General features: G+C 41.2%; 1 protein-coding gene across 2 annotated transcripts in view; it reads left to right on the top strand.

Annotated features, from left to right (window-relative positions):
- HELZ (helicase with zinc finger) overlaps positions 1-23,796 on the top strand; it is an 842,947-nt gene that overhangs the window by 518,234 nt on the left and 300,917 nt on the right. For both annotated transcript variants that reach the window (XM_053707899.1, XM_053707909.1), the window contains exon 18: positions 4,461-4,606. In XM_053707899.1, the coding sequence (XP_053563874.1) occupies positions 4,461-4,606 (146 nt within the window). The remainder of the gene's footprint in view (positions 1-4,460; positions 4,607-23,796) is intronic.

Below are 23,796 nucleotides of genomic sequence, written 5' to 3'. Positions count from 1 at the left end.
ACTGCACAACCTGGATGTAGTCCGTGCTCTAAATTTTACTTACAGCCAACTAAGGAATTTCGACAAACGTCTTCTCTGTTTGTCATTTACTCTGGGCAGAGGAGAGGTCAAAAAGCTTCCGCTACCTCTCTTTCTTTTTGGCTTCGTAGCATAATTCGTTTATCTTATGAGACTGCTGGACAGCAGCCTCCTGAAAGAATTACAGCTCATTCTACTAGAGCTGTGGCTTCCACTTGGGCCTTCAAGAATGAGGCCTCTGTTGAACAGATTTGCAAGGCTGCAACTTGGTCTTCGCTTCATACTTTTTCCAAATTTTACAAATTTGACACTTTTGCTTCATCGGAGGCTATTTTTGGGAGAAAGGTTCTTCAGGCAGTGGTTCCTTCTGTATAAAGAGCCTGCCTATCCCTCCCGTCATCCGTGTACTTTTGCTTTGGTATTGGTATCCCAGAAGTAATGATGACCCGTGGACTGATCACACTTAACAGAAGAAAACATAATTTATGCTTACCTGATAAATTCCTTTCTTCTGTAGTGTGATCAGTCCACGGCCCGCCCTGTTTTTAAGGCAGGTAAATATTTTTTAATTTATACTCCAGTCACCACTTCACCCTTGGCTTTTCCTTTCTCGTTGGTCCTTGGTCGAATGACTGGGAGTGACGTAGAGGGGAGGAGCTATATGCAGCTCTGCTGGGTGAATCCTCTTGCACTTCCTGTTGGGGAGGAGTAATATCCCAGAAGTAATGATGACCCGTGGACTGATCACACTACAGAAGAAAGGAATTTATCAGGTAAGCATAAATTATGTTTTTTTTCGTGGCCGAAAAAAATTAGATTTTTTTTTGTGTGTTGTATGCATATTACATCCTTTAATTAGGACGTCAGATCAGCACAGGGGAGGAAAGAAGGAATAGGTACCGCACATCGATTTAGGAAGTATGTAATGCATGGCACATCTTCATTTGAAATTTTGGAGTAATGTTAATGACATCATTAATATTTAATTTTCCATGACAGAATTTTTTTTCTTTTTTTGTGTGCGTTGTTAAACTTTACTAAAAGAACTGTGGAAGTTATTAGCCTATGAGTAGTTCTCTGTTTTTGTCTTCATTGGTGGAGCATTCATTCATTTTCAGAAGAGATTCAAGAAAATATCTTACATTAAATTTTAAAGATTCTGCTTATCTGTACGGCTCCTTCCTTCTCCTTTTGAAAGGCTACCTCAGAAAAGAGGAACTGAATATGGTATAACAAGTAATACACTATAAAAGCACTAAATGGAGACTAGTAGTGATGAAGCTATCCCTAGGGTTGATTTCAGAATCACACACTTCTTGTTGGTTTTAATTTCAGTTTAAACTATTTTTTAACATGTGCTTGATAGAATGTCCCATTTTAAAGGGACAGTATACACTAATTTTCATATAACTGCATGTAATAGACACTACTATAAAGAATAAGATGCACAGATACTGATATAAAAATCCAGTATAAAACTGTTTAAAAACTTACTTAGAAGCTCTGTTTAGCTCTGTTGAAAAGGTAGCTGGAAAGCCCACTGCAAGTGGCAAATAAGACACTCCCCCTCCCCCTTCTTTTGCATATGAAAAGACCCTTTACACAAACAGGAGCAAGCTGGAGAAGGTAGCTGACGGTATTCACATAAAACTTTGGGGCTTGGTTATCAGTCTGAAAATCAGAGCAATGTTATTTAAAAATAAGCAAAACTAAACATTTTTAAAAAAACAAACAACAATTTAATGGGCTATATAAATAGATCATCTATGAAACATTTATGCAAAGAAAAAAATTAGTGTAATGTCCCTTTAAGTAATTTGACGTATGGCAGCTAACTGGTTAACTGGTCGTTCTTCAAGGTCCTGTAAAGGTAATAACCTTCCACAGGATTCTTTTGTAGTATTTCAAATTTTGATTTTCATTCTGGATGTTGACAACAGGTTGTCCATTAGGGACTTAGTAGGGGAAGGTTTATGTACTTTTTATTGCTTTCTCAATGAAAGACTGTTATCCTTTCTAGAGCCAGAATGGACGTGTCCTTTTCTCTAATTTCGCTTTCATCCTTGTCATCTGATTTGATTCTTAAAGCATTGATGATTATTGCGACTGACTGCACAGACAGCCTTTTACGTTGCTAACTCTTACAACCATTTCCCTTGTTTCTCTGTGCATAGCCAGACAAGTTTCTGAGCTGTTTTGCTATCCTCTCTTCCATCTCTTCTTCCTTTAGGGCCTAGGTTGGCTATACATGTATACATACATATATATGAACTGCATCAAGAGGAGGGGTATCGGAAGTTAGGTTGCTTTGAACATTTTGGTGAAGGTTTCCACCTACATTTTAAAGGCACTAGCTCTATAACTTGTTTCTGAATATATTATTCCAAAATATATGAGAAACTAATTTCTAAGTATAATTATTTCCTTGTTTCATCATATGTACCTTATCTCAGAAAAGTGAGTACACCCCTCATATTTTATTATATATTTTCATGTGACAACACTGAAGAAATGACTTTGCTACAATGTAAAGTAGTGAGTGTACAGCCTGTATAACAGTGTTATATTTGCTGTCCCCTCAAAATAACTCAACACACAGCCATTAATGTCTAAACTTGGCAACAAAAAGTACACCCCTAAGTGGAAATGTCCAAATTGGGCCCCCTTCCCCTAGTTTTTCAAGGTCTCAGATGTGAATGGGGAGCAGGTGTGTTAAATTTTGCTGTTATCGCTCTCACACTCTCTCATACTGGTTACTGTAAGTTCAACATGGCACTTCATGGCAAAGAACTCTCTGAAGATCTGAAAAAAAGAATTGTTGCTCTACATAAAGATGGCCTAGGCTATAAGAAGATTGGCAAGACCCTGAAACTGAGCTGCAGCACGGTGGGCAAGACCATACAGCGGTTTCACAGGACAGGTTCCACTCAGAACAGGCCTCTCCATGGTCGACCAAAGAAGTTGAGTGCAAGTGCTCAGCGTCATATCCAGAGGTTGTCTTTGGGAAAAAGATGTATGAGTACTGCCAGCATTGCTGCAGAGGTTGAGGGGTGGGGATCAGCCTGTCAGTGCTCAGACCATATGCCCCACACTGCATCAAATTTGTCTGCATGGCTGTCGTCCCAGAAGAAAGCCACTTCTAAAGATGATGCACAAGAAAGCCCGCAAACAGTTTGCTGAAGACAAGCAGTCTAAGGACATGGATTACTGGAACCATGTCCTGTGGTCCGACGAGACCAAGATAAACTTATTTAGTTCAGATGGTTTCAAGCATTTGTGTGGCGGCAACCAGGTGAGGAGTACAAAGACAAGTGTGTCTTTCCTACAGTCAAGCATAGAGGTGGGAGTTTCATGGTCTGGGCCTGCATGACTGCTGCCGGCACTGGGGAGCTACAGTTCTTTGAGGGAACCATGAATACCAACATGAACTGTGACATACTGAAGCAGAGCATGATCCCCTCCCTTTGGAGACTGGGTCGCAGGGCAGTATTCAAACATGACCTCAAACACACCTCCAAGACGACCAATGCCTTGATAAGTGATGGACTTTCCAAGCATGTTTTCAGACCTAAATCCTATTGAGCATCTGTGGGGCATCCTCAAATGGAAGGGGGGGGGGGGAGCGCAAGGTCTCTAACATCCACCAGCTCCGTGATTTCGTCATGGAGGAGTGGAACAGGACTCCAGTGGCATTCTGTGAAGCTCTGGTGAACTCCATGCCCAATAGGATTAAGGCAGTGCTGGAAAATAATGGTAGCCACACAAAATATTGACGTTTTGGGCCCAATTTGGAGATTTCCACTTAGGAGTGTACACACTTTTGTTGCCAACCATTTAGACATTAATGGCTGTGTGATGAGTTACTTTGAGGGGACAGCAAATTTATACTGTTATACAGGCTGTACACTCACTACTTTACATTGTAGCAAAGTGTCATTTCTTCAGTGTTGTCACATGAAAAGATATAATAAATAAAACATGAAAAGATATAATAAATATTTACAAAAATGTGAGGGGTGTACTGACTTTTGTGAGATACTGTAAGTGTTCCAGACACACTGTTTGTCTAATGCCTTCTTTGTTTCCTGGGGTGATATTTGGATGTATTCCTTTCTCCTTTTCTCTTTCCAAATGTGTCTAGAGAAAACACATATAGGAGAGATGTTTATAAGGGAAGAGGAGTCTTTAAACTTCTGGGTAGTTTGTTTTCACACTTTATCAACAAAAGTAAAGATAATATATTGATTTGCATATTACTATATTGAGTTATGAGATAGTTTGTTTATATTTTAAGTAATATATATAATGTGTATTCAAATCATTTGTACTTGAAATACATAAATAAGGGAATGTTGCATTAATAAATTCAATACTTGTTAAGTTATTTTGTTAGCTCCCTATTGTTTAAAGGTTGTCTGATGTATTAATCATTTTTGTTACAGCTCAGTCCTTTTGTCTACAGTGAATTTGCCAGAGAGAGAAATCTTCATGTCTCATTGCTTGACCGTTTATATGAGCATTACCCAGTAGACTTTCCATGCAGGATCCTGCTGTGTGAAAACTATCGCTCTCATGAAGCTATCATCAAGTAGGTGTGAATATCTACTGTATCAAGTAGGTTTTTTTGTCTTTGCAAAATTCCTGCATATCTCTAAATAGCTAGAGCTGCAAAAGCTTTAGTAAAATAGTTTAAAACTAGCAATTACATTTTAACGTTTTAGATTTTGTAGTGGTGGAACAGTTTTCTCATGATTGTTATAGTTTTATTTGAAATTTTGCATGTACAATACGTCTGTATGTAACATACAGTTGTTAAAAGAAATGTATTTAAGGATTACTGCCCCATATACAGACCGAGATATTTATTTATAAATGTATACATATAACATTAAATAGCTATATTGTAGGTTCCTGATATCTGCATATTCTTTAGTCATGCTGTGTATCTAGTATACAATGTAGTACAGAACAATTCTACTAGAGTATTCATCTCACAAAAACGGTATTCTCTGTGTTTCATTCTTCTTTGTTATGATCAGAACTAAACTAATTCCACAATGGAGATTTAGCTTTTTCACTATTCCTAAACTATTCTGTCTAGCAAATGCCTTAAGGGTGTGCTGGCCCTTAATGGTTAATCCAGGCTTCAGCACAGGTGTGAATGGTAGAGCGGTTCCACATGGTTTCCCTCTGTGGCTTAAATCTTGGCCCTCTATTATTAGCATGTATGCATGTTTCGTATTTTATTTCCATATGGTGTCTGATTCTGTATTGGTACATTTGTAATGTGCCCCATCTTTGGACTAGTAATACAGGAGATAGCTGCTATATTTGATATGGTAGTGCTTGGGGTATGCAGGGGTGGGTTTTCTAATGGCTTAGTTATGCCTAATGAAACAACTTTCTAATATATGTTATTTATTTTGCCCCCCTTTTCATGTCATTTAGATTTTAAAATTTAGCAATTTCTACTTCTCAAGGTTATCGGTACTACATATCTTTCACTAATTGGCCTTAACTAGTCATTTTAAGTAAACAGATAATTTTGTATTTTTAAGAGCAACAGAGCATATATTAATATATACTCTATATTAAAAGGACATTGAACACCTTAATACATTATGGGCCAGATTATGAGTGGAGCACAAAATTGCACTTTCACTAGTGCGATATTTGCACACCACTCATAATACCAGTGCACGCAAATGTGCTCTGGCATTTGAAGATAATCGTTCGCATTGCATGGAAACTTTGCGCTCATGAGAGTGCGCTTCTATAGGCTCCAATAGGAGCCTTGTTCTCATGCCGATAGTCACGGTGGTGAACGTAGGGCAGCAAAGTCAAAATATATATGAATATATACATATATATTTGTGTTTGTGTATATACACATATTAATACATAAATACATATGTATATAAGCATAAATATATTTCAAGTTTAAACACAGTCCCCATAGACCGCAATGTCAAGGCACTTTTCAGTGCTGATTTGTTTCTAACACCCCACATCCACACACTTTAACCACTTGAAACTGCTTCATGCAGTTATATCTTTAAAAATTTATTTTTTTTTTATATATTTTTTATTAATTATAAGGGACAAAACTCTGTTGGGGGCAATTGGGGGGGGGGGGGGTGTCTGGTTAATTTTCAGACAGCAAATTGATACCGCAAGCATGTTAAATTAGCGCTCCACTTGTACCTTATATAAGCATTATTGTTATTATTCCCTGCCTCCCTTTAGTCATGAGTGCTGCCATTTTAAAATCGATCTTTCACTACATTCCAGTGCTGATGTGTTTTAAATATATGTATTTGCTTATTTCTTTCATGTAATTGGCAAGAGTCCATGAGCTAGTGACGTATGGGATATACAATCCTACCAGTAGGGGCAAAGTTTCCCAAACCTCAAAATGCCTATAAATACACCCCACACCACACCCACAATTCAGTTTTACAAACTTTGCATCCTATGGAGGTGGTGAAGTAAGTTTGTGCTAAGATTTTTACATTGAGATGCGCTTCTCAGCATTGTTGAAGCCCGATTCCTCTGAGTACAGCGAATGTCAGAGGGACGTGAAGGGAGTATCACTTATTGAATACAATGATTTCCCTAACGGGGGTCTATTTCATAGGTTCTCTGTTATCGGTCGTAGAGATTCATCTCCTACCTCCCTTTTCAGATCGACGATATACTCTCAATTTACCATTACCTCTACTGATAACTGTTTCAGTACTGGTTTGGCTATCTGCTATATGTAGATGGGTGACACCTCAGCTATGGTTTGGCACTTTATGCATTTATATAAAGTTCTACATATATGTATTGTACTTATATTTGCCATGAGTCAGGTTCATGTATTTCCTTCTGCAGACTGTCAGTTTCATATTTGCGGAATATAAACATTTTTTAAGAATTTTTTTTCTTACCTGGGGTTTAGTCTTTTTTTCAATTGACTACTTCTTGCAAATTGTGGGTGGTATTAGGCCCGCGAGAATTTTTTTGCCGCGAAAAATTCGTCTGATGCAACTTCGTCATTTCCGGCGTCATAGTTGACGCCGACGCCTTACACACGGTTGCGTCATTAATGACGCAAGTGTGTCATTTCCGGTTATTATTGGCGCCAAAAAAGTTTTCAGTTACGTTGTGCGTCATACTTGGCGCCAAACTTTTTCATTATTTTAATACCCCATTGATGTTTGCCTCTTGCCTTTTTCTCTATCAGAGGGCTATGCTATTTGCATTTTTTCGCATTTCTGAAACTGTCATATAAGGAAATTGATAATTTTGCTTTATATGTTGTTTTTTCTTTTACATTTTGCAAGATGTCTCAATCTGATCCTGCCTCAGAAGTTTCTGCTGGAACATTGCTGCCTGATATCGGTTCTACCAAAGTGCATTTGTTGTAAGATTGTGGAAATTATTTCGCCGAATGTCATTTGTAGTAGTTGTCATGATAAAATTTTACATGCAGATAGTGTGTCCATCAGTAATAGTTCAGTCTAATAAACTTTTAAATGCTGTTTTTAAACCTCCTGTGGTTTCTCCAGGGGTTTTTCCTATTCCTGAGGCTATTTCTGATATGATTTCTAAGGAATGGAATAAGCCAGGTACTTCTTTTATTCCTTCTTCAAGGTTTAAAAAATTGTATCCTTTACCAGCAAATTCTATAGAGTTTTGGGAAAAAAATCCCCAAAGTTGTTCTACTCTTGCTAAATGTACCACTATTCCTATGGAAGATAGTACTTCCTTTAAAGGGACAGTCTAGGCCAAAATAAACTTTCATGATTAAGATAGAGCATGTAATTTTAAACAATTTTCCAATTGACTTGTATCACCAATTTTGCTTTGTTCTCTTGGTATTCTTAGTTGAAAGCTAAACCTAGGAGGTTCATATGCTAATTTCTTAGACCTTGAAGCCCACCTCTTTTCAGATTGCATTTTAACAGTTTTTTACCACTAGAGGGTGTTAGTTCACGTATTTCATATAGATAACACTGTGCTCTTGCACGTGAAGTTATCTGGGAGCAGGCACTGATTGGCTAAACTGCAAGTCTGTCAAAAGAACTGAAAAAAGGGGCAGTTTGCAGAGGCTTAGATACAAGATAATCACAGAGGTTAAAAGTATATTATTATAACTGTGTTGGTTATGCAAAACTGGGAAATGGGTAATATAGGGATTATCTATCTTTTAAAACAATAAAAATTCTGGTGTAGACTGTCCCTTTAAGGATCCTTTAGATAGGAAGCTTGAATCTTATCTAAGGAAGGCCTATTTATAATCTGGTCATCTTCTCAGACCTGCAAATTCTTTGGCTGATGTTGCGGCTGCATCAACTTTCTGGTTGGAGAATTTAGCGCAACAAGAATTGGATTCTGACATATCTAGTATTATTCGCTTACTGCAATATGCTAATCCATTTTATTTGTGATGCCATTTTTGATATTATCAAAATTGATGTTAGATCCATGTCTTTAGCTATATTTGCTAGAAGAGCTTTGTGGCTTAAATCTTGTAATGCTGATATGACATCTAAATCTAGATTACTATCTCTTTCTTTCCAAGGTAATTATTTATTTGGTTCTCAGTTGGATTCTATTATTTCAACTGTCACTGGGGTAAAGGGAGTTTTCTCTTGTTAAGTGTATTCAGTCCACGGGTCATCCATTACTTATGGGATATATTCCCTTCCCAACAGGAAGTTGCAAGAGGATCACCCAAAGCAGAGCTGCTATATAGCTCCTCCCCTCACATGTCATACCCAGTCATTCTCTTGCAACCCTCAACATAGATGGAGGTCGTGAGAGGAGTGTGGTGTTTTATACTTAATTATTTCTTCAATCAAAAGTTTGTTACTTTTAAATGGCACCGGAGTGTGCTGTTTTTTTCTCAGGCAGTATTTGGAAGAAGAATCTGCCTGCGTTTTCTTTGATCTTAGCGGAAGTAACTAAGATCCACTGGCTGTTCTCGCACATTCTGAGGAGTGGGGTAACTTCAGAAAGGGAATAGCGTGCGGGGTCTCCTGCAAATAAGGTATGTGCAGTAAAATATTTTTCTAAGGAATGGAATTGACTAAGAAAATACTGCTGATACCGATGTAATGTAAGTAAAAGCCTTAAATGCAGTGAAAGCGACTGGTATCAGGCTGATTAATGTATATGCAGTAAAGTAATTTTCTAAGGAATGGAATTTGACTAAGAAAATGCTGCTAATACTGAAGTAATGTAATAAGCCTTAAATGCAGTAGAAGGACTGGTATCAGGCTTATCAATAGAGATACATACTCTTTAAAAAAGGATGTTTAAAACGTTTGCTGGCATGTTTAATCGTTTTTGTGAGGTACATTGGTGATAAAACTTATTGGGGCATGAATTTTTCCACATGGCTGACATATATTTCTGCATAGAAACAGTTAACTGAGGTTTCCCACTGTTGTAATGAGTGGGAGGGGCCTATTTTAGCGTTTTTTTGCGCAGTAAAAATTCAGTCTCAGTCTTCCTGCTTCTTCCTGCATGACCCAGGACGTCTCTAGAGAGCTCAGGGGACTTCAAAAGTCATTTTGAGGGAGGTAATCAGTCACAGCAGACCTGTGACAGTGTGTTTGACTGTGTTAAAAAACGTTTTTTTTCTCTATTGATTATCCGTTTTGGGTATTAAGGGGTTAATCATCCATTTGCAAGTGGGTGCAATGCTCTGCTAACTTAATTCATTTACTGTGAAAATTTGGTTGCTATAACTGATTTGGTTCATTGTTATTTCAACTACAGTTTTTTGTGCTTCTTAAAGGCGCAGTAGCGTTTTCTATATTGCTTGTAAATTTATTTTAAAGTGTTTTCCAAGCTTGCTAGTCTCATTGCTAGTCTGTTTAAACATGTCTGACATAGATGAATCTGTTTGTTCACTATGTTTGAAGGCCAGTGTGGAGCCCCATAGAAATATGTGTACTAAATGTATTGATTTCACTTTAAATAATAAAGGTCAGTCTTTATCTGTAAAGGAATTATCACCAGACAACGAGGGGGAAGTTATGCCGACTAACTCTCCTCACGTGTCAGTACCTTCGCCTCCCGCTCAGGAGGCGCGTGATATTGTGGCGCCAAGTACATCAGAGACGCCCATACAAATCACTTTACAAGACATGGCTACTATTATGAATAATACCCTGACAGAAGTATTATCTAAATTGCCAGAATTAAGAGGCAAGCGCGATTGCTCTGGGATAAGGACAGAGCGCGCTGGTGCTGTGAGAGCCATGTCCGATACTGCGTCACAGTTTGCAGAACATGAGGACGGAGAGCTTCATTATGTAGGTGACGGATCTGATCCAGGGAAACCGGATTCAGAGATCTCTAATTTTAAATTTAAGCTTGAGAACCTCCGTGTATTGCTAGGGGAGGTTTTAGCGGCTTTGAATGACTGTAACACAGTTGCAATTCCAGAGAAATTATGTAGGCTGGATAGATACTATGCGGTGCCGGTGTGTACTGACGTTTTTCCTATACCTAAAAGGCTTACAGAAATTATTAGCAAGGAGTGGGATAGACCCGGTGTGCCCTTTTCCCCACCTCCTATATTTAGGAAAATTTTTCCAATAGACGCCACTACACGGGACTTATGGCAGACGGTCCCTAAGGTGGAGGGAGCAGTTTCTACTTTAGCTAAGCGTACCACTATCCCGGTGGAGGATAGTTGTGCTTTTTCGGATCCAATGGATAAAAAATTAGGTTACCTTAAGAAAATGTTTGTTCAACAAGGTTTTATCTTACAGCCCCTTGCATGCATTGCGCCTGTCACTGCTGCTGCGGCATTCTGGTTTGAGTCTCTAGAAGAGGCCATTCACACAGCTCCATTGGATGAAATTATGGACAAGCTTAAAGCACTTAAGCTAGCTAATGCATTTGTTTCTGATGCCATTGTACATTTAACTAAACTAATGGCTAAGAACTCCGGATTCGCCATCCAGGCGCGCAAAGCGCTATGGCTTAAATCCTGGTCAGCTGACATGACTTCTAAATCTAAATTGCTTAATATTCCTTTCAAGGGGCAAACCTTATTCAGGCCCGGCTTGAAAGAAATTATCGCTGACATTACTGGAGGTAAGGGTCATACTCTTCCTCAGGACAGGGCCAAATCAAAGGCCAAACAGTCTAATTTTCGTGCCTTTCGAAACTTCAAGGCAGGAGCAGCATCAACTTCCTCCGCTCCAAAACAGGAAGGAACTGTTGCTCGTTACAGACAGGCCTGGAAAACTAACCAGTCCTGGAACAAGGGCAAGCAGGCCAGAAAACCTACTACTGCCCCTAAGACAGCATGAAGGGATGGCCCCCTATCCAGAAACGGATCTAGTGGGGGGCAGACTTTCTCTCTTCGCCCAGGCGTGGGCAAGAGATGTCCAGGATCCCTGGGCGTTGGAGATCATATCTCAGGGATATCTTCTGGACTTCAAAGCTTCTCCTCCACAAGGGAGATTTCATCTTTCAAGGTCATCAGCAAACCAAATAAAGAAAGAGGCATTTCTACGCTGTGTACAAGACCTCCTAGTAATGGGGGTGATCCACCCAGTTCCGCGGACGGAACAAGGGCAAGGATTTTACTCAAATCTGTTTGTAGTTCCCAAAAAAGAGGGAACCTTCAGACCAATCTTGGACTTAAAGATCTTAAACAAATTCCTAAGAGTTCCATCATTCAAAATGGAAACTATTCGAACCATCCTACCCATGATCCAAGAGGGTCAGTACATGACCACAATGGACTTAAAGGATGCCTACCTTCACATACCGATTCACAAAGATCATTATCGGTACCTAAGATTTGCCTTTCTAGACAGGCATTACCAGTTTGTAGCTCTTCCCTTCGGGTTAGCTACGGCCCCGAGAATTTTTGCAAAGGTTCTGGGCTCACTTCTGGCGGTTCTAAGACCGCGAGGCATAGCGGTGGCTCCGTATCTAGACAACATTCTGATACAAGCGTCAAGTTTTCAAATTGCCAAGTCACATACAGAGATAGTTCTGGCATTTCTGAGGTCGCATGGGTGGAAGATGAACGTGGAAAAGAGTTCTCTATTACCACTCACAAGAGTCTCCTTCTTAGGGACTCTTATAGATTCTGTAGAGATGAAAATTTACCTGACGGAGTCCAGGTTATCAAAACTTCTAAATGTTTGCCGTGTCCTTCATTCCATTCCACGCCCGTCAGTGGCTCAGTGCATGGAAGTAATCGGCTTAATGGTAGCGGCAATGGACATAGTGCCATTTGCACGCCTGCATCTCAGACCGCTGCAATTATGCATGCGAAGTCAGTGGAATGGGGATTACTCAGATTTGTCCCCTCTACTAAATCTGGATCAAGTGAGCAGAGATTCTCTTCTCTGGTGGCTTTCTCGGGTCTATCTGTCCAAGGGTATGACCTTTCGCAGGCCAGATTGGACGATTGTAACAACAGATGCCAGCCTTTTAGGTTGGGGCGCAGTCTGGAACTCCCTGAAGGCTCAGGGATCGTGGACTCAAGAGGAGAGACTCCTCCCTATAAATATTCTGGAGTTAAGAGCAATATTCAATGCTCTTCTAGCTTGGCCTCAGTTAGCAACAGTTAGCAACACTGAGGTTCATCAGATTTCAGTCGGACAACATCACGACTGTGGCTTACATCAACCATCAAGGGGGAACCAGGAGTTCCCTATCGATGTTAGAAGTCTCAAGGATAATTCGCTGGGCAGAGTCTCACTCTTGCCACCTGTCAGCGATTTACATCCCAGGCGTGGAGGACTGGGAGGCGGACTTTCTAAGTCGCCAGACTTTTCATCCGGGGGAGTGGGAACTTCATCCGGAGGTGTTCGTTCAGCTGGTTCATCGTTGGGGCAAACCAGAACTGGATCTCATGGCGTCTCGCCAGAACGCCAAGCTTCCTTGTTACGGATCCAGGTCCAGGGACCCGGGAGCGGCGCTGATAGATGCTCTAGCAGCCCCTTGGGTTTTCAACATGGCTTATGTGTTTCCACCGTTTCCGCTGCTGCCTCGACTGATTGCCAAGATCAAACAGGAGAGAGCATCAGTGATTCTGATAGCGCCTGCGTGGCCACGCAGGACCTGGTATGCAGACCTAGTGGACATGTCGTCCTGTCCACCATGGTCTCTGCCTCTGAGGCAGGACCTTCTAATACAAGGTCCTTTCAACCATCCAAATCTAATTTCTCTGAGGCTGACTGCATGGTGGAGATTGAACGCTTGATCCTATCAAAACGTGGCTTCTCGGAGTCAGTTATTGATACCTTAATACAGGCACGGAAGCCTGTTACCAGAAAAATTTACCATAAGATATGGCGTAAATATTTATATTGGTGCGAATCCAAGAGTTACTCATGGAGTAAGGTTAGGATTCCTAGGATATTGTCCTTTCTACAAGAGGGTTTAGAAAAGGGCTTATCTGCTAGTTCGTTAAAGGGACAGATTTCTGCTCTGTCTATTCTTTTACACAAACGTCTGGCAGAAGTTCCAGACGTCCAGGCTTTTTGTCAGGCTTTGGCTAGGATTAAGCCTGTGTTTAAGACTGTTGCTCCGCCGTGGAGCTTAAACTTGGTTCTTAAAGTTCTTCAAGGGGTTCCGTTTGAACCCCTTCATTCCATTGATATTAAGCTTTTATCTTGGAAAGTTCTGTTTTTGATGGCTATTTCCTCGGCTCGAAGAGTCTCTGATTTATCTGCCTTACATTGTGATTCTCCTTATCTGATTTTCCATTCAGACAAGGTAGTTCTGCGTACTAAACCTGGGTTTTTACCTAAGGTAGTTTCTAACAGGAATATCAATCAGGAGATTGTTGTTCCATCATTATGTCCTAATCCTTCTTCAAAGAAGGAACGACTTTTGCATAATCTGGACGTAGTCCATGCCCTGAAGTTCTATTTACAGGCAACTAAAGATTTTCGTCAAACTTCTTCCCTGTTTGTCGTTTACTCTGGACAGAGGAGAGGTCAAAAAGCTTCGACAACCTCTCTCTCCTTTTGGCTTCGTAGCATAATACGTTTAGCCTATGAGACTGCTGGACAGCAGCCCCCTGAAAGAATTACAGCTCATTCCACTAGAGCTGTGGCTTCCACCTGGGCCTTTAAGAATGAGGCCTCTGTTGAACAGATTTGCAAGGCTGCGACTTGGTCTTCGCTTCACACCTTTTCAAAATTTTACAAATTTGACACTTTTGCTTCTTTGGAGGCTGTTTTTGGGAGACAGGTTCTACAGGCAGTGGTTCCTTCCGTTTAAGTTCCTGCCTTGTCCCTCCCATCATCCGTGTACTTTAGCTTTGGTATTGGTATCCCATAAGTAATGGATGACCCGTGGACTGAATACATTTAACAAGAGAAAACATAATTTATGCTTACCTGATAAATTTATTTCTCTTGTAGTGTATTCAGTCCACGGCCTGCCCTGTCTTTTTTAAGGCAGATCTAAATTTTAATTAAAACTCCAGTCACTACTGCACCCTATGGTTTCTCCTTTCTTGTCTTGTTTCGGTCGAATGACTGGATATGACATGTGAGGGGAGGAGCTATATAGCAGCTCTGCTTTGGGTGATCCTCTTGCAACTTCCTGTTGGGAAGGGAATATATCCCATAAGTAATGGATGACCCGTGGACTGAATACACTACAAGAGAAATAAATTTATCAGGTAAGCATAAATTATGTTTTTCTGCCTCAGGATAAAAAAACCTAAGGGTAAATCTAAAGCTTCTAACCATTTTCGTTACTTTCGTCAAAATAAGGAACAAAAACTCAATCCTTCCCCCAAGGAATCTGTTTCCAATTGGAAGCCTTCCTCAAATTTGAATAAATCCAAGCCATTTAAGAAACCAAAGTCAGCCCCTAAGTCCGCATGAAGGTGCGGCCCTCATTCCAGTTCAGCTGGTAGGGGGCAGATTAAGGTTTTTCAAAGATATTTGGATAAATTCTGTCCAAAATCAATGGATTCAGAGCATTGTCTCTCAAGGGTATCGAATAGGATTCAGAGTAAGACCTCCTGTGAGAAGATTTTTTTTCTCTTACGTATCCCAGCAAATCCAGTAAAAGCTCAGGCTTTCCTGAAGTGTGTTTCAGACCTGGAGTCTTCAGGGGTAATCATGCCAGTTCCTTTTCAGGAACAAGGTTTGGGGTTTTATTCAAATCTATTCATTGTCCCAAAGAAGGAAAATTTATTCAGACCAGTTCTGGATCTGAAAATTTTGAATCATTATGTAAGAGTACCAACTTTCAAGATGGTGACTATAAGGACTATTCTGCCTTCCGATTCCAATTCATCCAAAACATTATCAGTTTGAGATTCTCTTTTCTAGACAAGCATTACCAATTAGTTGCTCTTCCATTTGGCCTAGCACCAGCTCAAATAACCTTTTCAAAGGTTCTAGTTGCCCTGCTCTCTGTAACCAGAGAACAGGGTATTGCGGTTTCCTTATTTGGACGATATCTTGGTACTAGCTGCAGAATCTCACACAAATCAACTAGTGTTGTTTCTTCGGAAACCTGGTTGGAGGACCAATTTACCAAAATGTTTCTTGATTCCTCAGTCACCTTTTTAGGCTTCCAGATAGAGACAGAGTCATGGACACTGAATCTAACGGACAAGAGACATTTAAAATTGGTTGCAGCCTGCCGGCACCTTCAGTCTCAGTCATTCCCTTCGGTGCCTATGTGCATGGAAGTTTTAGGTCTCATGACTGCAGCATCGGACGTGATCCGCTTTGCTCATTTTCACATGAGACCTTTACAGCTTTGTATGCTGAAACAATGTTCTAGGGATTATACAAAGATATCACAATTAATATCCTTAAATCCCAATGTACGATACTCTCCGACGTGGTGGATAGATCACCATCGTTTAGTTCAAGGGGCTTCTTTTGTTTGGCCAACCTGGACTGTGATCACAACAGATGAGTCTATCAGGTTGGGGAGCTGTTTGGGGATCTCTGACAGCACAAGGGGTTTGGAAATCTCATGAGGCGAGATTACCAATAAATATTTTAGAACTCCGTGCAATTCTCAGTGCTCTTCAGTTTTGGCCTCTGTTAAAGAGAGAACCGTTCATTTGTTTTCAGACAGACAATATCACAACAGTGGCATAGGTCAATCATCAGGGTGGGACTCACAGTCCCCAAGCTATGAAAGCAGTATCTTGGACACTTGCTTGGGTGGAATGCAGCTCCTGTCTAATCTCTGCGGTGCATATCCCAGGTGTAGACAATTGGGAGGCGGATTATCTCAGCCGTCAGACTTTACATCCAGGGGAGTGGTCTCTCCATCCAGATGGGTTTTCTCAGATTGTTCAGATGTGGGGTCTTCCAGAGATAGATCTAATGGCCTCTCATCTAAACAAGAAACTTCCCAGATACCTGTCCAGGTCCAGGGATGTTCAGGCAGAAGCAGTGGATGCGCTGACACTTCCTTGGTTTTATCATCCTGCTTACATTTTGCCGCCTCTAGTTCTCCTTCCAAGAGTGATCTCCAAAATCATCATGGAACAATCATTTGTGTTGCTGGTGGCTCCAGCATGGCCACACAGGTTCTGGTATGCGGATCTGGTTCGGATGTCCAGTTGGCCGCCTTGGCCACTTCCGTTATGGCCAGACCTACTATCTCAAGGTCCATTTTTACCATCAGGATCTCAAATCATTACATTTGAAGGTATGGAAATTGAATGCTTAGTACTAAGTCATAGAGGTTTCTCTGACTCGGTGATTGATACTATGTTTCAAGCTAGTAAATCAGTCTCTAGGAAGATTTATTATAGAGTTTGAAAGACTTACATTTCATGGTGTTCTTCTCATGAATTCTCCTGGCATTCTTTTAGAATTCCTAGAATTTTTACAGTTTTTTCAGGATGGTTTGGATAAGGGTTTGTCTGCAAGTTCCTTGAAAGGACAAATCTCTGCCCTTTTTGTTTTATTTCACAGAAAGATTGCTATACTTCCTGATATACACTGTTTTGTACAGGCTTTAGTTCGTATTAAGTCTGTCATTAAATCAATTTCTCCTCCTTGGAGTCTTAATTTTGGTTCTGAAGGCTTTACAGGCTCCTCCATTTGAGCCTATGCATTCTTTGGACATTAAACTACTTTCTTGGAAAGTGTTGTTCCTTTTGGCTATCTCTTCTGCTAGAAGAGTTTCTGAGCTATCTGCTCTTTCTTGTGAATCTCCTTTTCTGACTTTTCATCAGGATAAGGCGGTTTTGCGGACTTCATTTGAATTTTTCCTTAAGGTTGTGAATTCTAACAACATTAATAGAGAAATTGTTGTCCCTTCCTTGTGTCCTAATCCTAAGAATCCTTTGGAAAGATCCTTACATTCTTTGGATGTGGTGAGAACTTTGAAATATTATGTTGAAACTACTTAAGATTTCAGGAAGACTTCTAGTCTATTTGTTATATTTTCTGGTCCTAGGAAAGGTCAGAAGGCCTCTGCTATTTCCTTGGCCTCTTGGTTAAAGCTTTTGATTCTTCAAGCTTATTTGGAGTCGGGTCAAGCCCTGCCTCAGAGAATTATAGCTCATTCTACTAGTTCAGTATCCACTTTGTGGGCTTTTAAGAATGAAGCTTCAGTTGATTGGATTTGCAAAGCAGCGACTTGGTCCTCTTTGCATACATTTACTAAATTCTACCGTTTTTATGTATTTGCTTCTTCGGAAGCAGTTTTTGGTAGAAAAGTTCTTCAGTCAACTGTTTCAGTTTGATTCTTCTGCTTTTGATTTAAGTTTTTTTCTTTCAAAAATGAAAATAAACTTATTTTTTGGGCTTGTGGATTAATTTTTTCAGCGGTATATGGCTGTTTTTATTTTATTCCCTCCCTCTCTAGTGACTCTTGAGTCGAAGACTCCACATCTTGGGTATTGATATCCCATATGTCACTAGCTCATGGACTCTTGCCAATTACATGAAAGAAAACATAATTTATGTAAGAACTTACCTGATAAATTCATTTCTTTCATATTGGCAAGAGTCCATGAGGCCCACCCTTTTTATGGTGGTTATGATTGTTTTGTATAAAGCACTATTATTTCCAAATTTCCTTGTTGATGCTTTCTACTCCTTTCTTTATCACCCCACTGCTTGGCTATTCGTTAAACTGAATTGTGGGTGTGGTGAGGGGTGTATTTATAGGCATTTTGAGGTTTGGGAAACTTTGCCCCTCCTGGTAGGAATGTATATCCCATATGTCACTAGCTCATGAACTCTTGCCAATATGAAAGAAATGAATTTATCAGGTGAGTTCTTACATAAATTATGTTTCTTTCATGTAATTAGCAAGAGTCCATGAGCTAGTGACGTATGGGATATACATTCCTACCAGGAGGGGCAAAGTTTCCCAAACCTCAAAATGCCTACAAATACACCCCTCACCACACCCACAAATCAATTTTACAAACTTTGCTACCCGTGGAGGTGGTGAAGTAAGTTTGTGCTAGATTCTACGTTGATATGTGCTTTGCAGCAGGCTGGAGCCCGGTTTTCCTCTCAGTGTGCAGTGAATGTCAGAGGGATGTGAGGAGAGTATTGCCTATTTGAATTCAATGGTCTCCTTCTACGGGATCTTTTTCATAGGTTCTCTGTTATCGGTCGTAGAGATTCATCTCTTACCTCCCTTTTCAGATCGATGATATACTCTTATATACCATTACCTCTACTGATTCTCGTTTCAGTACTGGTTTGGCTTTCTACTACATGTAGATGAGTGTCCTGGGGTAAGTAAGTCTTATTTTTTGTGACACTCTAAGCTATGGTTGGGCACTTTTTTCTAAAAGTTCTAAATATATGTGTTTAAACATTTATTTGCCTTGATTCAGGATGATCAATATTCCTTATTTCAGACAGTCAGTTTCATTATTTGGGATAATGCATATGAATTATCAATTTTTCTCCAACATAGGTGTGTCCGGTCCACGGCGTCATCCTTACTTGTGGGATATTCTCTTCCCCAACAGGAAATGGCAAAGAGCCCAGCAAAGCTGGTCACATGATCCCTCCTAGGCTCCGCCTACCCCAGTCATTCTCTTTGCCGTTGTACAGGCAACATCTCCACGGAGATGGCTTAGAGTTTTTTAGTGTTTAACTGTAGTTTTTATTATTCAATCAAGAGTTTGTTATTTTAAAATAGTGCTGGTATGTACTATTTACTCAGAAACAGAAAAGAGATGAAGATTTCTGTTTGTATGAGGAAAATGATTTTAGCACCGTAACTAAAATCCATGGCTGTTCCACACAGGACTGTTGAGAGCAATTAACTTCAGTTGGGGGAACAGTGTGCAGTCTCTTGCTGCTTGAGGTATGACACATTCTAACAAGACGATGTAATGCTGGAAGCTGTCATTTTTCCCTATGGGATCCGGTAAGCCATGTTTATTACGATGGTAAATAAGGGCTTCACAAGGGCTTATTAAGATTGTAGACTTTTCTGGGCTAAATCGATCAGTTTTAAAACATATTTAGCTTTGAGGAATCATTTTATCTGGGTTTATTGATATTATAATATCGGCAGGCACTGTATTAGACACCTTATTTCTCTGGGGCTTTCCCAAAGCATAAGCAGAGTCTCATTTTCGCGCCGGTGTGGCGCACTTGTTTTTGAGAGGCATGGCATGCAGTCGCATGTGAGAGGAGCTCTGATACTTAGAAAAGACTTTCTGAAGGCGTCATTTGGTATCGTATTCCCCTTTGGGCTTGGTTGGGTCTCAGCAAAGCAGATACCAGGGACTGTAAAGGGGTTAAAGTGTTAAAACGGCTCCGGTTCCGTTATTTTAAGGGTTAAAGCTTCCAAATTTGGTGTGCAATACTTTTAAGGCTTTAAGACACTGTGGTGAAAATTTGGTGAATTTTGTACAATTCCTTCATGTTTTTTCGCAATTGCAGTAATAAAGTGTGTTCAGTTTAAAATTTAAAGTGACAGTAACGGTTTTATTTTAAAACGTTTTTTGTACTTTATTATCAAGTTTATGCCTGTTTAACATGTCTGAACTACCAGATAGACTGTGTTCTGAATGTGGGGAAGCCAGAATTCCTGTTCATTTAAATAAATGTGATTTATGTGATAATGACAATGATGCCCAAGATGATTCCTCAAGTGAGGGGAGTAAGCATGGTACTGCATCATTCCCTCCTTCGTCTACACGAGTCTTGCCCACTCAGGAGGCCCCTAGTACATCTAGCGCGCCAATACTGCTTACTATGCAACAATTAACGGCTGTAATGGATAATTCTGTCAAAAACATTTTAGCCAAAATGAACCCTTGTCAGCGTAAGCGTGGCTGCTCTGTTTTAGTTACTGAAGAGCATGACGACGCTGATATTAATATCTCTGAAGGGCCCCTAACCCAATCTGAGGGGGCCAGGGAGGTTTTGTCTGAGGGAGAAATTACTGATTCAGGGAACATTTCTCAACAGGCTGAACCTGATGTAATTGCATTTAAATTTAAGTTGGAACATCTCCGCATTCTGCTTAAGGAGGTATTATCCACTCTGGATGATTGTGAAAAGTTGGTCATCCCAGAGAAACTATGTAAAATGGACAAGTTCCTAGAGGTGCCGGAGCTCCCAGAAGCTTTTCCTATACCCAAGCGGGTGGCGGACATTGTTAATAAAGAATGGGAAAGGCCCGGTATTCCTTTCGTCCCTCCCCCCATATTTAAAAAATTGTTTCCTATGGTCGACCCCAGAAAGGACTTATGGCAGACAGTCCCCAAGGTCGAGGGAGCGGTTTCTACTTTAAACAAACGCACCACTATACCCATAGAGGATAGTTGTGCTTTCAAAGATCCTATGGATAAAAAATTAGAAGGTTTGCTTAAAAAGATGTTTGTTCAGCAGGGTTACCTTCTACAACCAATTTCATGCATTGTCCCTGTCACTACAGCCGCATGTTTCTGGTTTGATGAACTGATAAAGGCGCTCGATAGTGATTCTCCTCCTTATGAGGAGATTATGGACAGAATCAATGCTCTCAAATTGGCTAATTCTTTCACCCTAGACGCCACTTTGCAATTGGCTAGGTTAGCGGCTAAGAATTCTGGGTTTGCTATTGTGGCGCGCAGAGCGCTTTGGTTGAAATCTTGGTCGGCTGACGCGTCTTCCAAGAACAAGCTACTAAACATTCCTTTCAAGGGGAAAACGCTGTTTGGCCCTGACTTGAAAGAGATTATCTCGGATATCACTGGGGGTAAGGGCCACGCCCTTCCTCAGGATCGGCCTTTCAAGGCGAAAAATAGACCCAATTTTCGTCCCTTTCGTAAAAACGGACCAGCCCAAAGTGCTACGTCCTCTAAGCAAGAGGGTAATACTTCTCAAGCCAAGCCAGCTTGGAGACCAATGCAAGGCTGGAACAAGGGAAAGCAGGCCAAGAAGCCTGCCACTGCTACCAAGACAGCATGAAATATTGGCCCCCGATCCGGGACCGGATCTGGTGGGGGGCAGACTCTCTCTCTTCGCTCAGGCTTGGGCAAGAGATGTTCTGGATCCTTGGGCGCTAGAAATAGTCTCCCAGGGTTATCTTCTGGAATTCAAGGGACTTCCCCCAAGGGGGAGGTTCCACAGGTCTCAGTTGTCTTCAGACCATATAAAAAGACAGGCGTTCTTACATTGTGTAGAAGACCTGTTAAAAATGGGAGTGATTCATCCTGTTCCACTAAGAGAACAAGGGATGGGGTTCTACTCCAATCTGTTCATAGTTCCCAAAAAAGAGGGAACGTTCAGACCAATCTTAGATCTCAAGATCTTAAACAAGTTTCTCAAGGTTCCATCTTTCAAGATGGAAACCATTCGAACTATTCTTCCTTCCATCCAGGAGGGTCAATTCATGACCACGGTGGATTTAAAGGATGCGTATCTACATATTCCTATCCACAAGGAACATCATCGGTTCCTAAGGTTTGCATTCCTGGACAAACATTACCAGTTTGTGGCGCTTCCTTTCGGATTAGCCACTGCTCCAAGGATTTTCACAAAGGTACTAGGCTCCCTTCTAGCGGTGCTAAGACCAAGGGGCATTGCAGTAGTACCTTACCTGGACGACATTCTGATTCAAGCGTCGTCCCTTCCTCAAGCAAAGGCTCACACGGACATTGTCCTGGCCTTTCTCAGATCTCACGGCTGGAAAGTGAACGTGGAAAAGAGTTCTCTATCCCCGTCAACAAGGGTTCCCTTCTTGGGAACAATTATAGACTCTTTAGAAATGAGGATCTTTCTAACAGAGGCCAGAAAAACAAAACTTCTAGACTCTTGTCGGATACTTCATTCCGTTCCTCTTCCTTCCATAGCTCAGTGCATGGAAGTGATCGGGTTGATGGTAGCGGCGATGGACATAGTTCCTTTTGCGCGCATTCATCTAAGACCATTACAACTGTGCATGCTCAGTCAGTGGAATGGGGACTATACAGACTTGTCTCCGAAGATACAAGTAAATCAGAGGACCAGAGACTCACTCCGTTGGTGGCTGTCCCTGGACAATCTGTCTCAAGGGATGACGTTCCGCAGACCAGAGTGGGTCATTGTCACGACCGACGCCAGTCTGATGGGCTGGGGCGCGGTCTGGGGATCCCTGAAAGCTCAGGGTCTTTGGTCTCGGGAAGAATCTCTTCTACCGATCAATGCTCTCAAGGCCTGGCCTCGGCTAGCGAGGACCAAGTTCATACGGTTTCAATCAGACAACATGACAACTGTTGCGTACATCAACCATCAGGGGGGAACAAGGAGTTCCCTAGCGATGGAAGAAGTGACCAAAATCATTCTATGGGCGGAGTCTCACTCCTGCCACCTGTCTGCTATCCACATCCCAGGAGTGGAAAATTGGGAAGCGGATTTTCTGAGTCGTCAGACATTGCATCCGGGGGAGTGGGAACTCCATCCGGAAATCTTTGCCCAAGTCACTCACCTGTGGGGCATTCCAGACATGGATCTGATGGCCTCTCGTCAGAACTTCAAAGTTCCTTGCTACGGGGCCAGATCCAGGGATCCCAAGGCGGCTCTAGTGGATGCACTAGTAGCACCTTGGACCTTCAAACTAGCTTATGTGTTCCCGCCATTTCCTCTCATCCCCAGGCTGGTAGCCAGGATCAATCAGGAGAGGGCGTCGGTGATCTTGATAGCTCCTGCGTGGCCACGCAGGACTTGGTATGCAGATCTGGTGAATATGTCATCGGCTCCACCTTGGAAGCTACCTTTGAGACGAGACCTTCTTGTTCAGGGTCCGTTCGAACATCCGAATCTGGTTTCACTCCAGCTGACTGCTTGGAGATTGAACGCTTGATTTTATCGAAGCGAGGATTCTCAGATTCTGTTATCGATACTCTTGTTCAGGCCAGAAAGCCTGTAACTAGAAAGATTTACCACAAAATTTGGAAAAAATATATCTGTTGGTGTGAATCTAAAGGATTCCCTTGGGACAAGGTTAAGATTCCTAGGATTCTATCCTTCCTTCAAGAAGGATTGGAAAAAGGATTATCTGCTAGTTCCCTGAAGGGACAGATTTCTGCCTTGTCGGTATTACTTCACAAAAAGCTGGCAGCTGTGCCAGATGTTCAAGCCTTTGTTCAGGCTCTGGTTAGAATCAAGCCTGTTTACAAACCTTTGACTCCTCCTTGGAGTCTCAATTTAGTTCTTTCAGTTCTTCAGGGGGTTCCGTTTGAACCCTTACATTCCGTTGATATTAAGTTATTATCTTGGAAAGTTTTGTTTTTAGTTGCGATTTCTTCTGCTAGAAGAGTCTCAGAATTATCTGCTCTGCAGTGTTCTCCTCCTTATCTGGTGTTCC

This window comes from Bombina bombina, chromosome 1 (genome assembly GCF_027579735.1).
Source record: "Bombina bombina isolate aBomBom1 chromosome 1, aBomBom1.pri, whole genome shotgun sequence".
Lineage (NCBI taxonomy): Eukaryota > Metazoa > Chordata > Amphibia > Anura > Bombinatoridae > Bombina > Bombina bombina.
The sequence above is the reverse complement of the archived record's forward strand: the minus strand, read 5'-3'. Positions and strand labels throughout refer to the sequence as shown.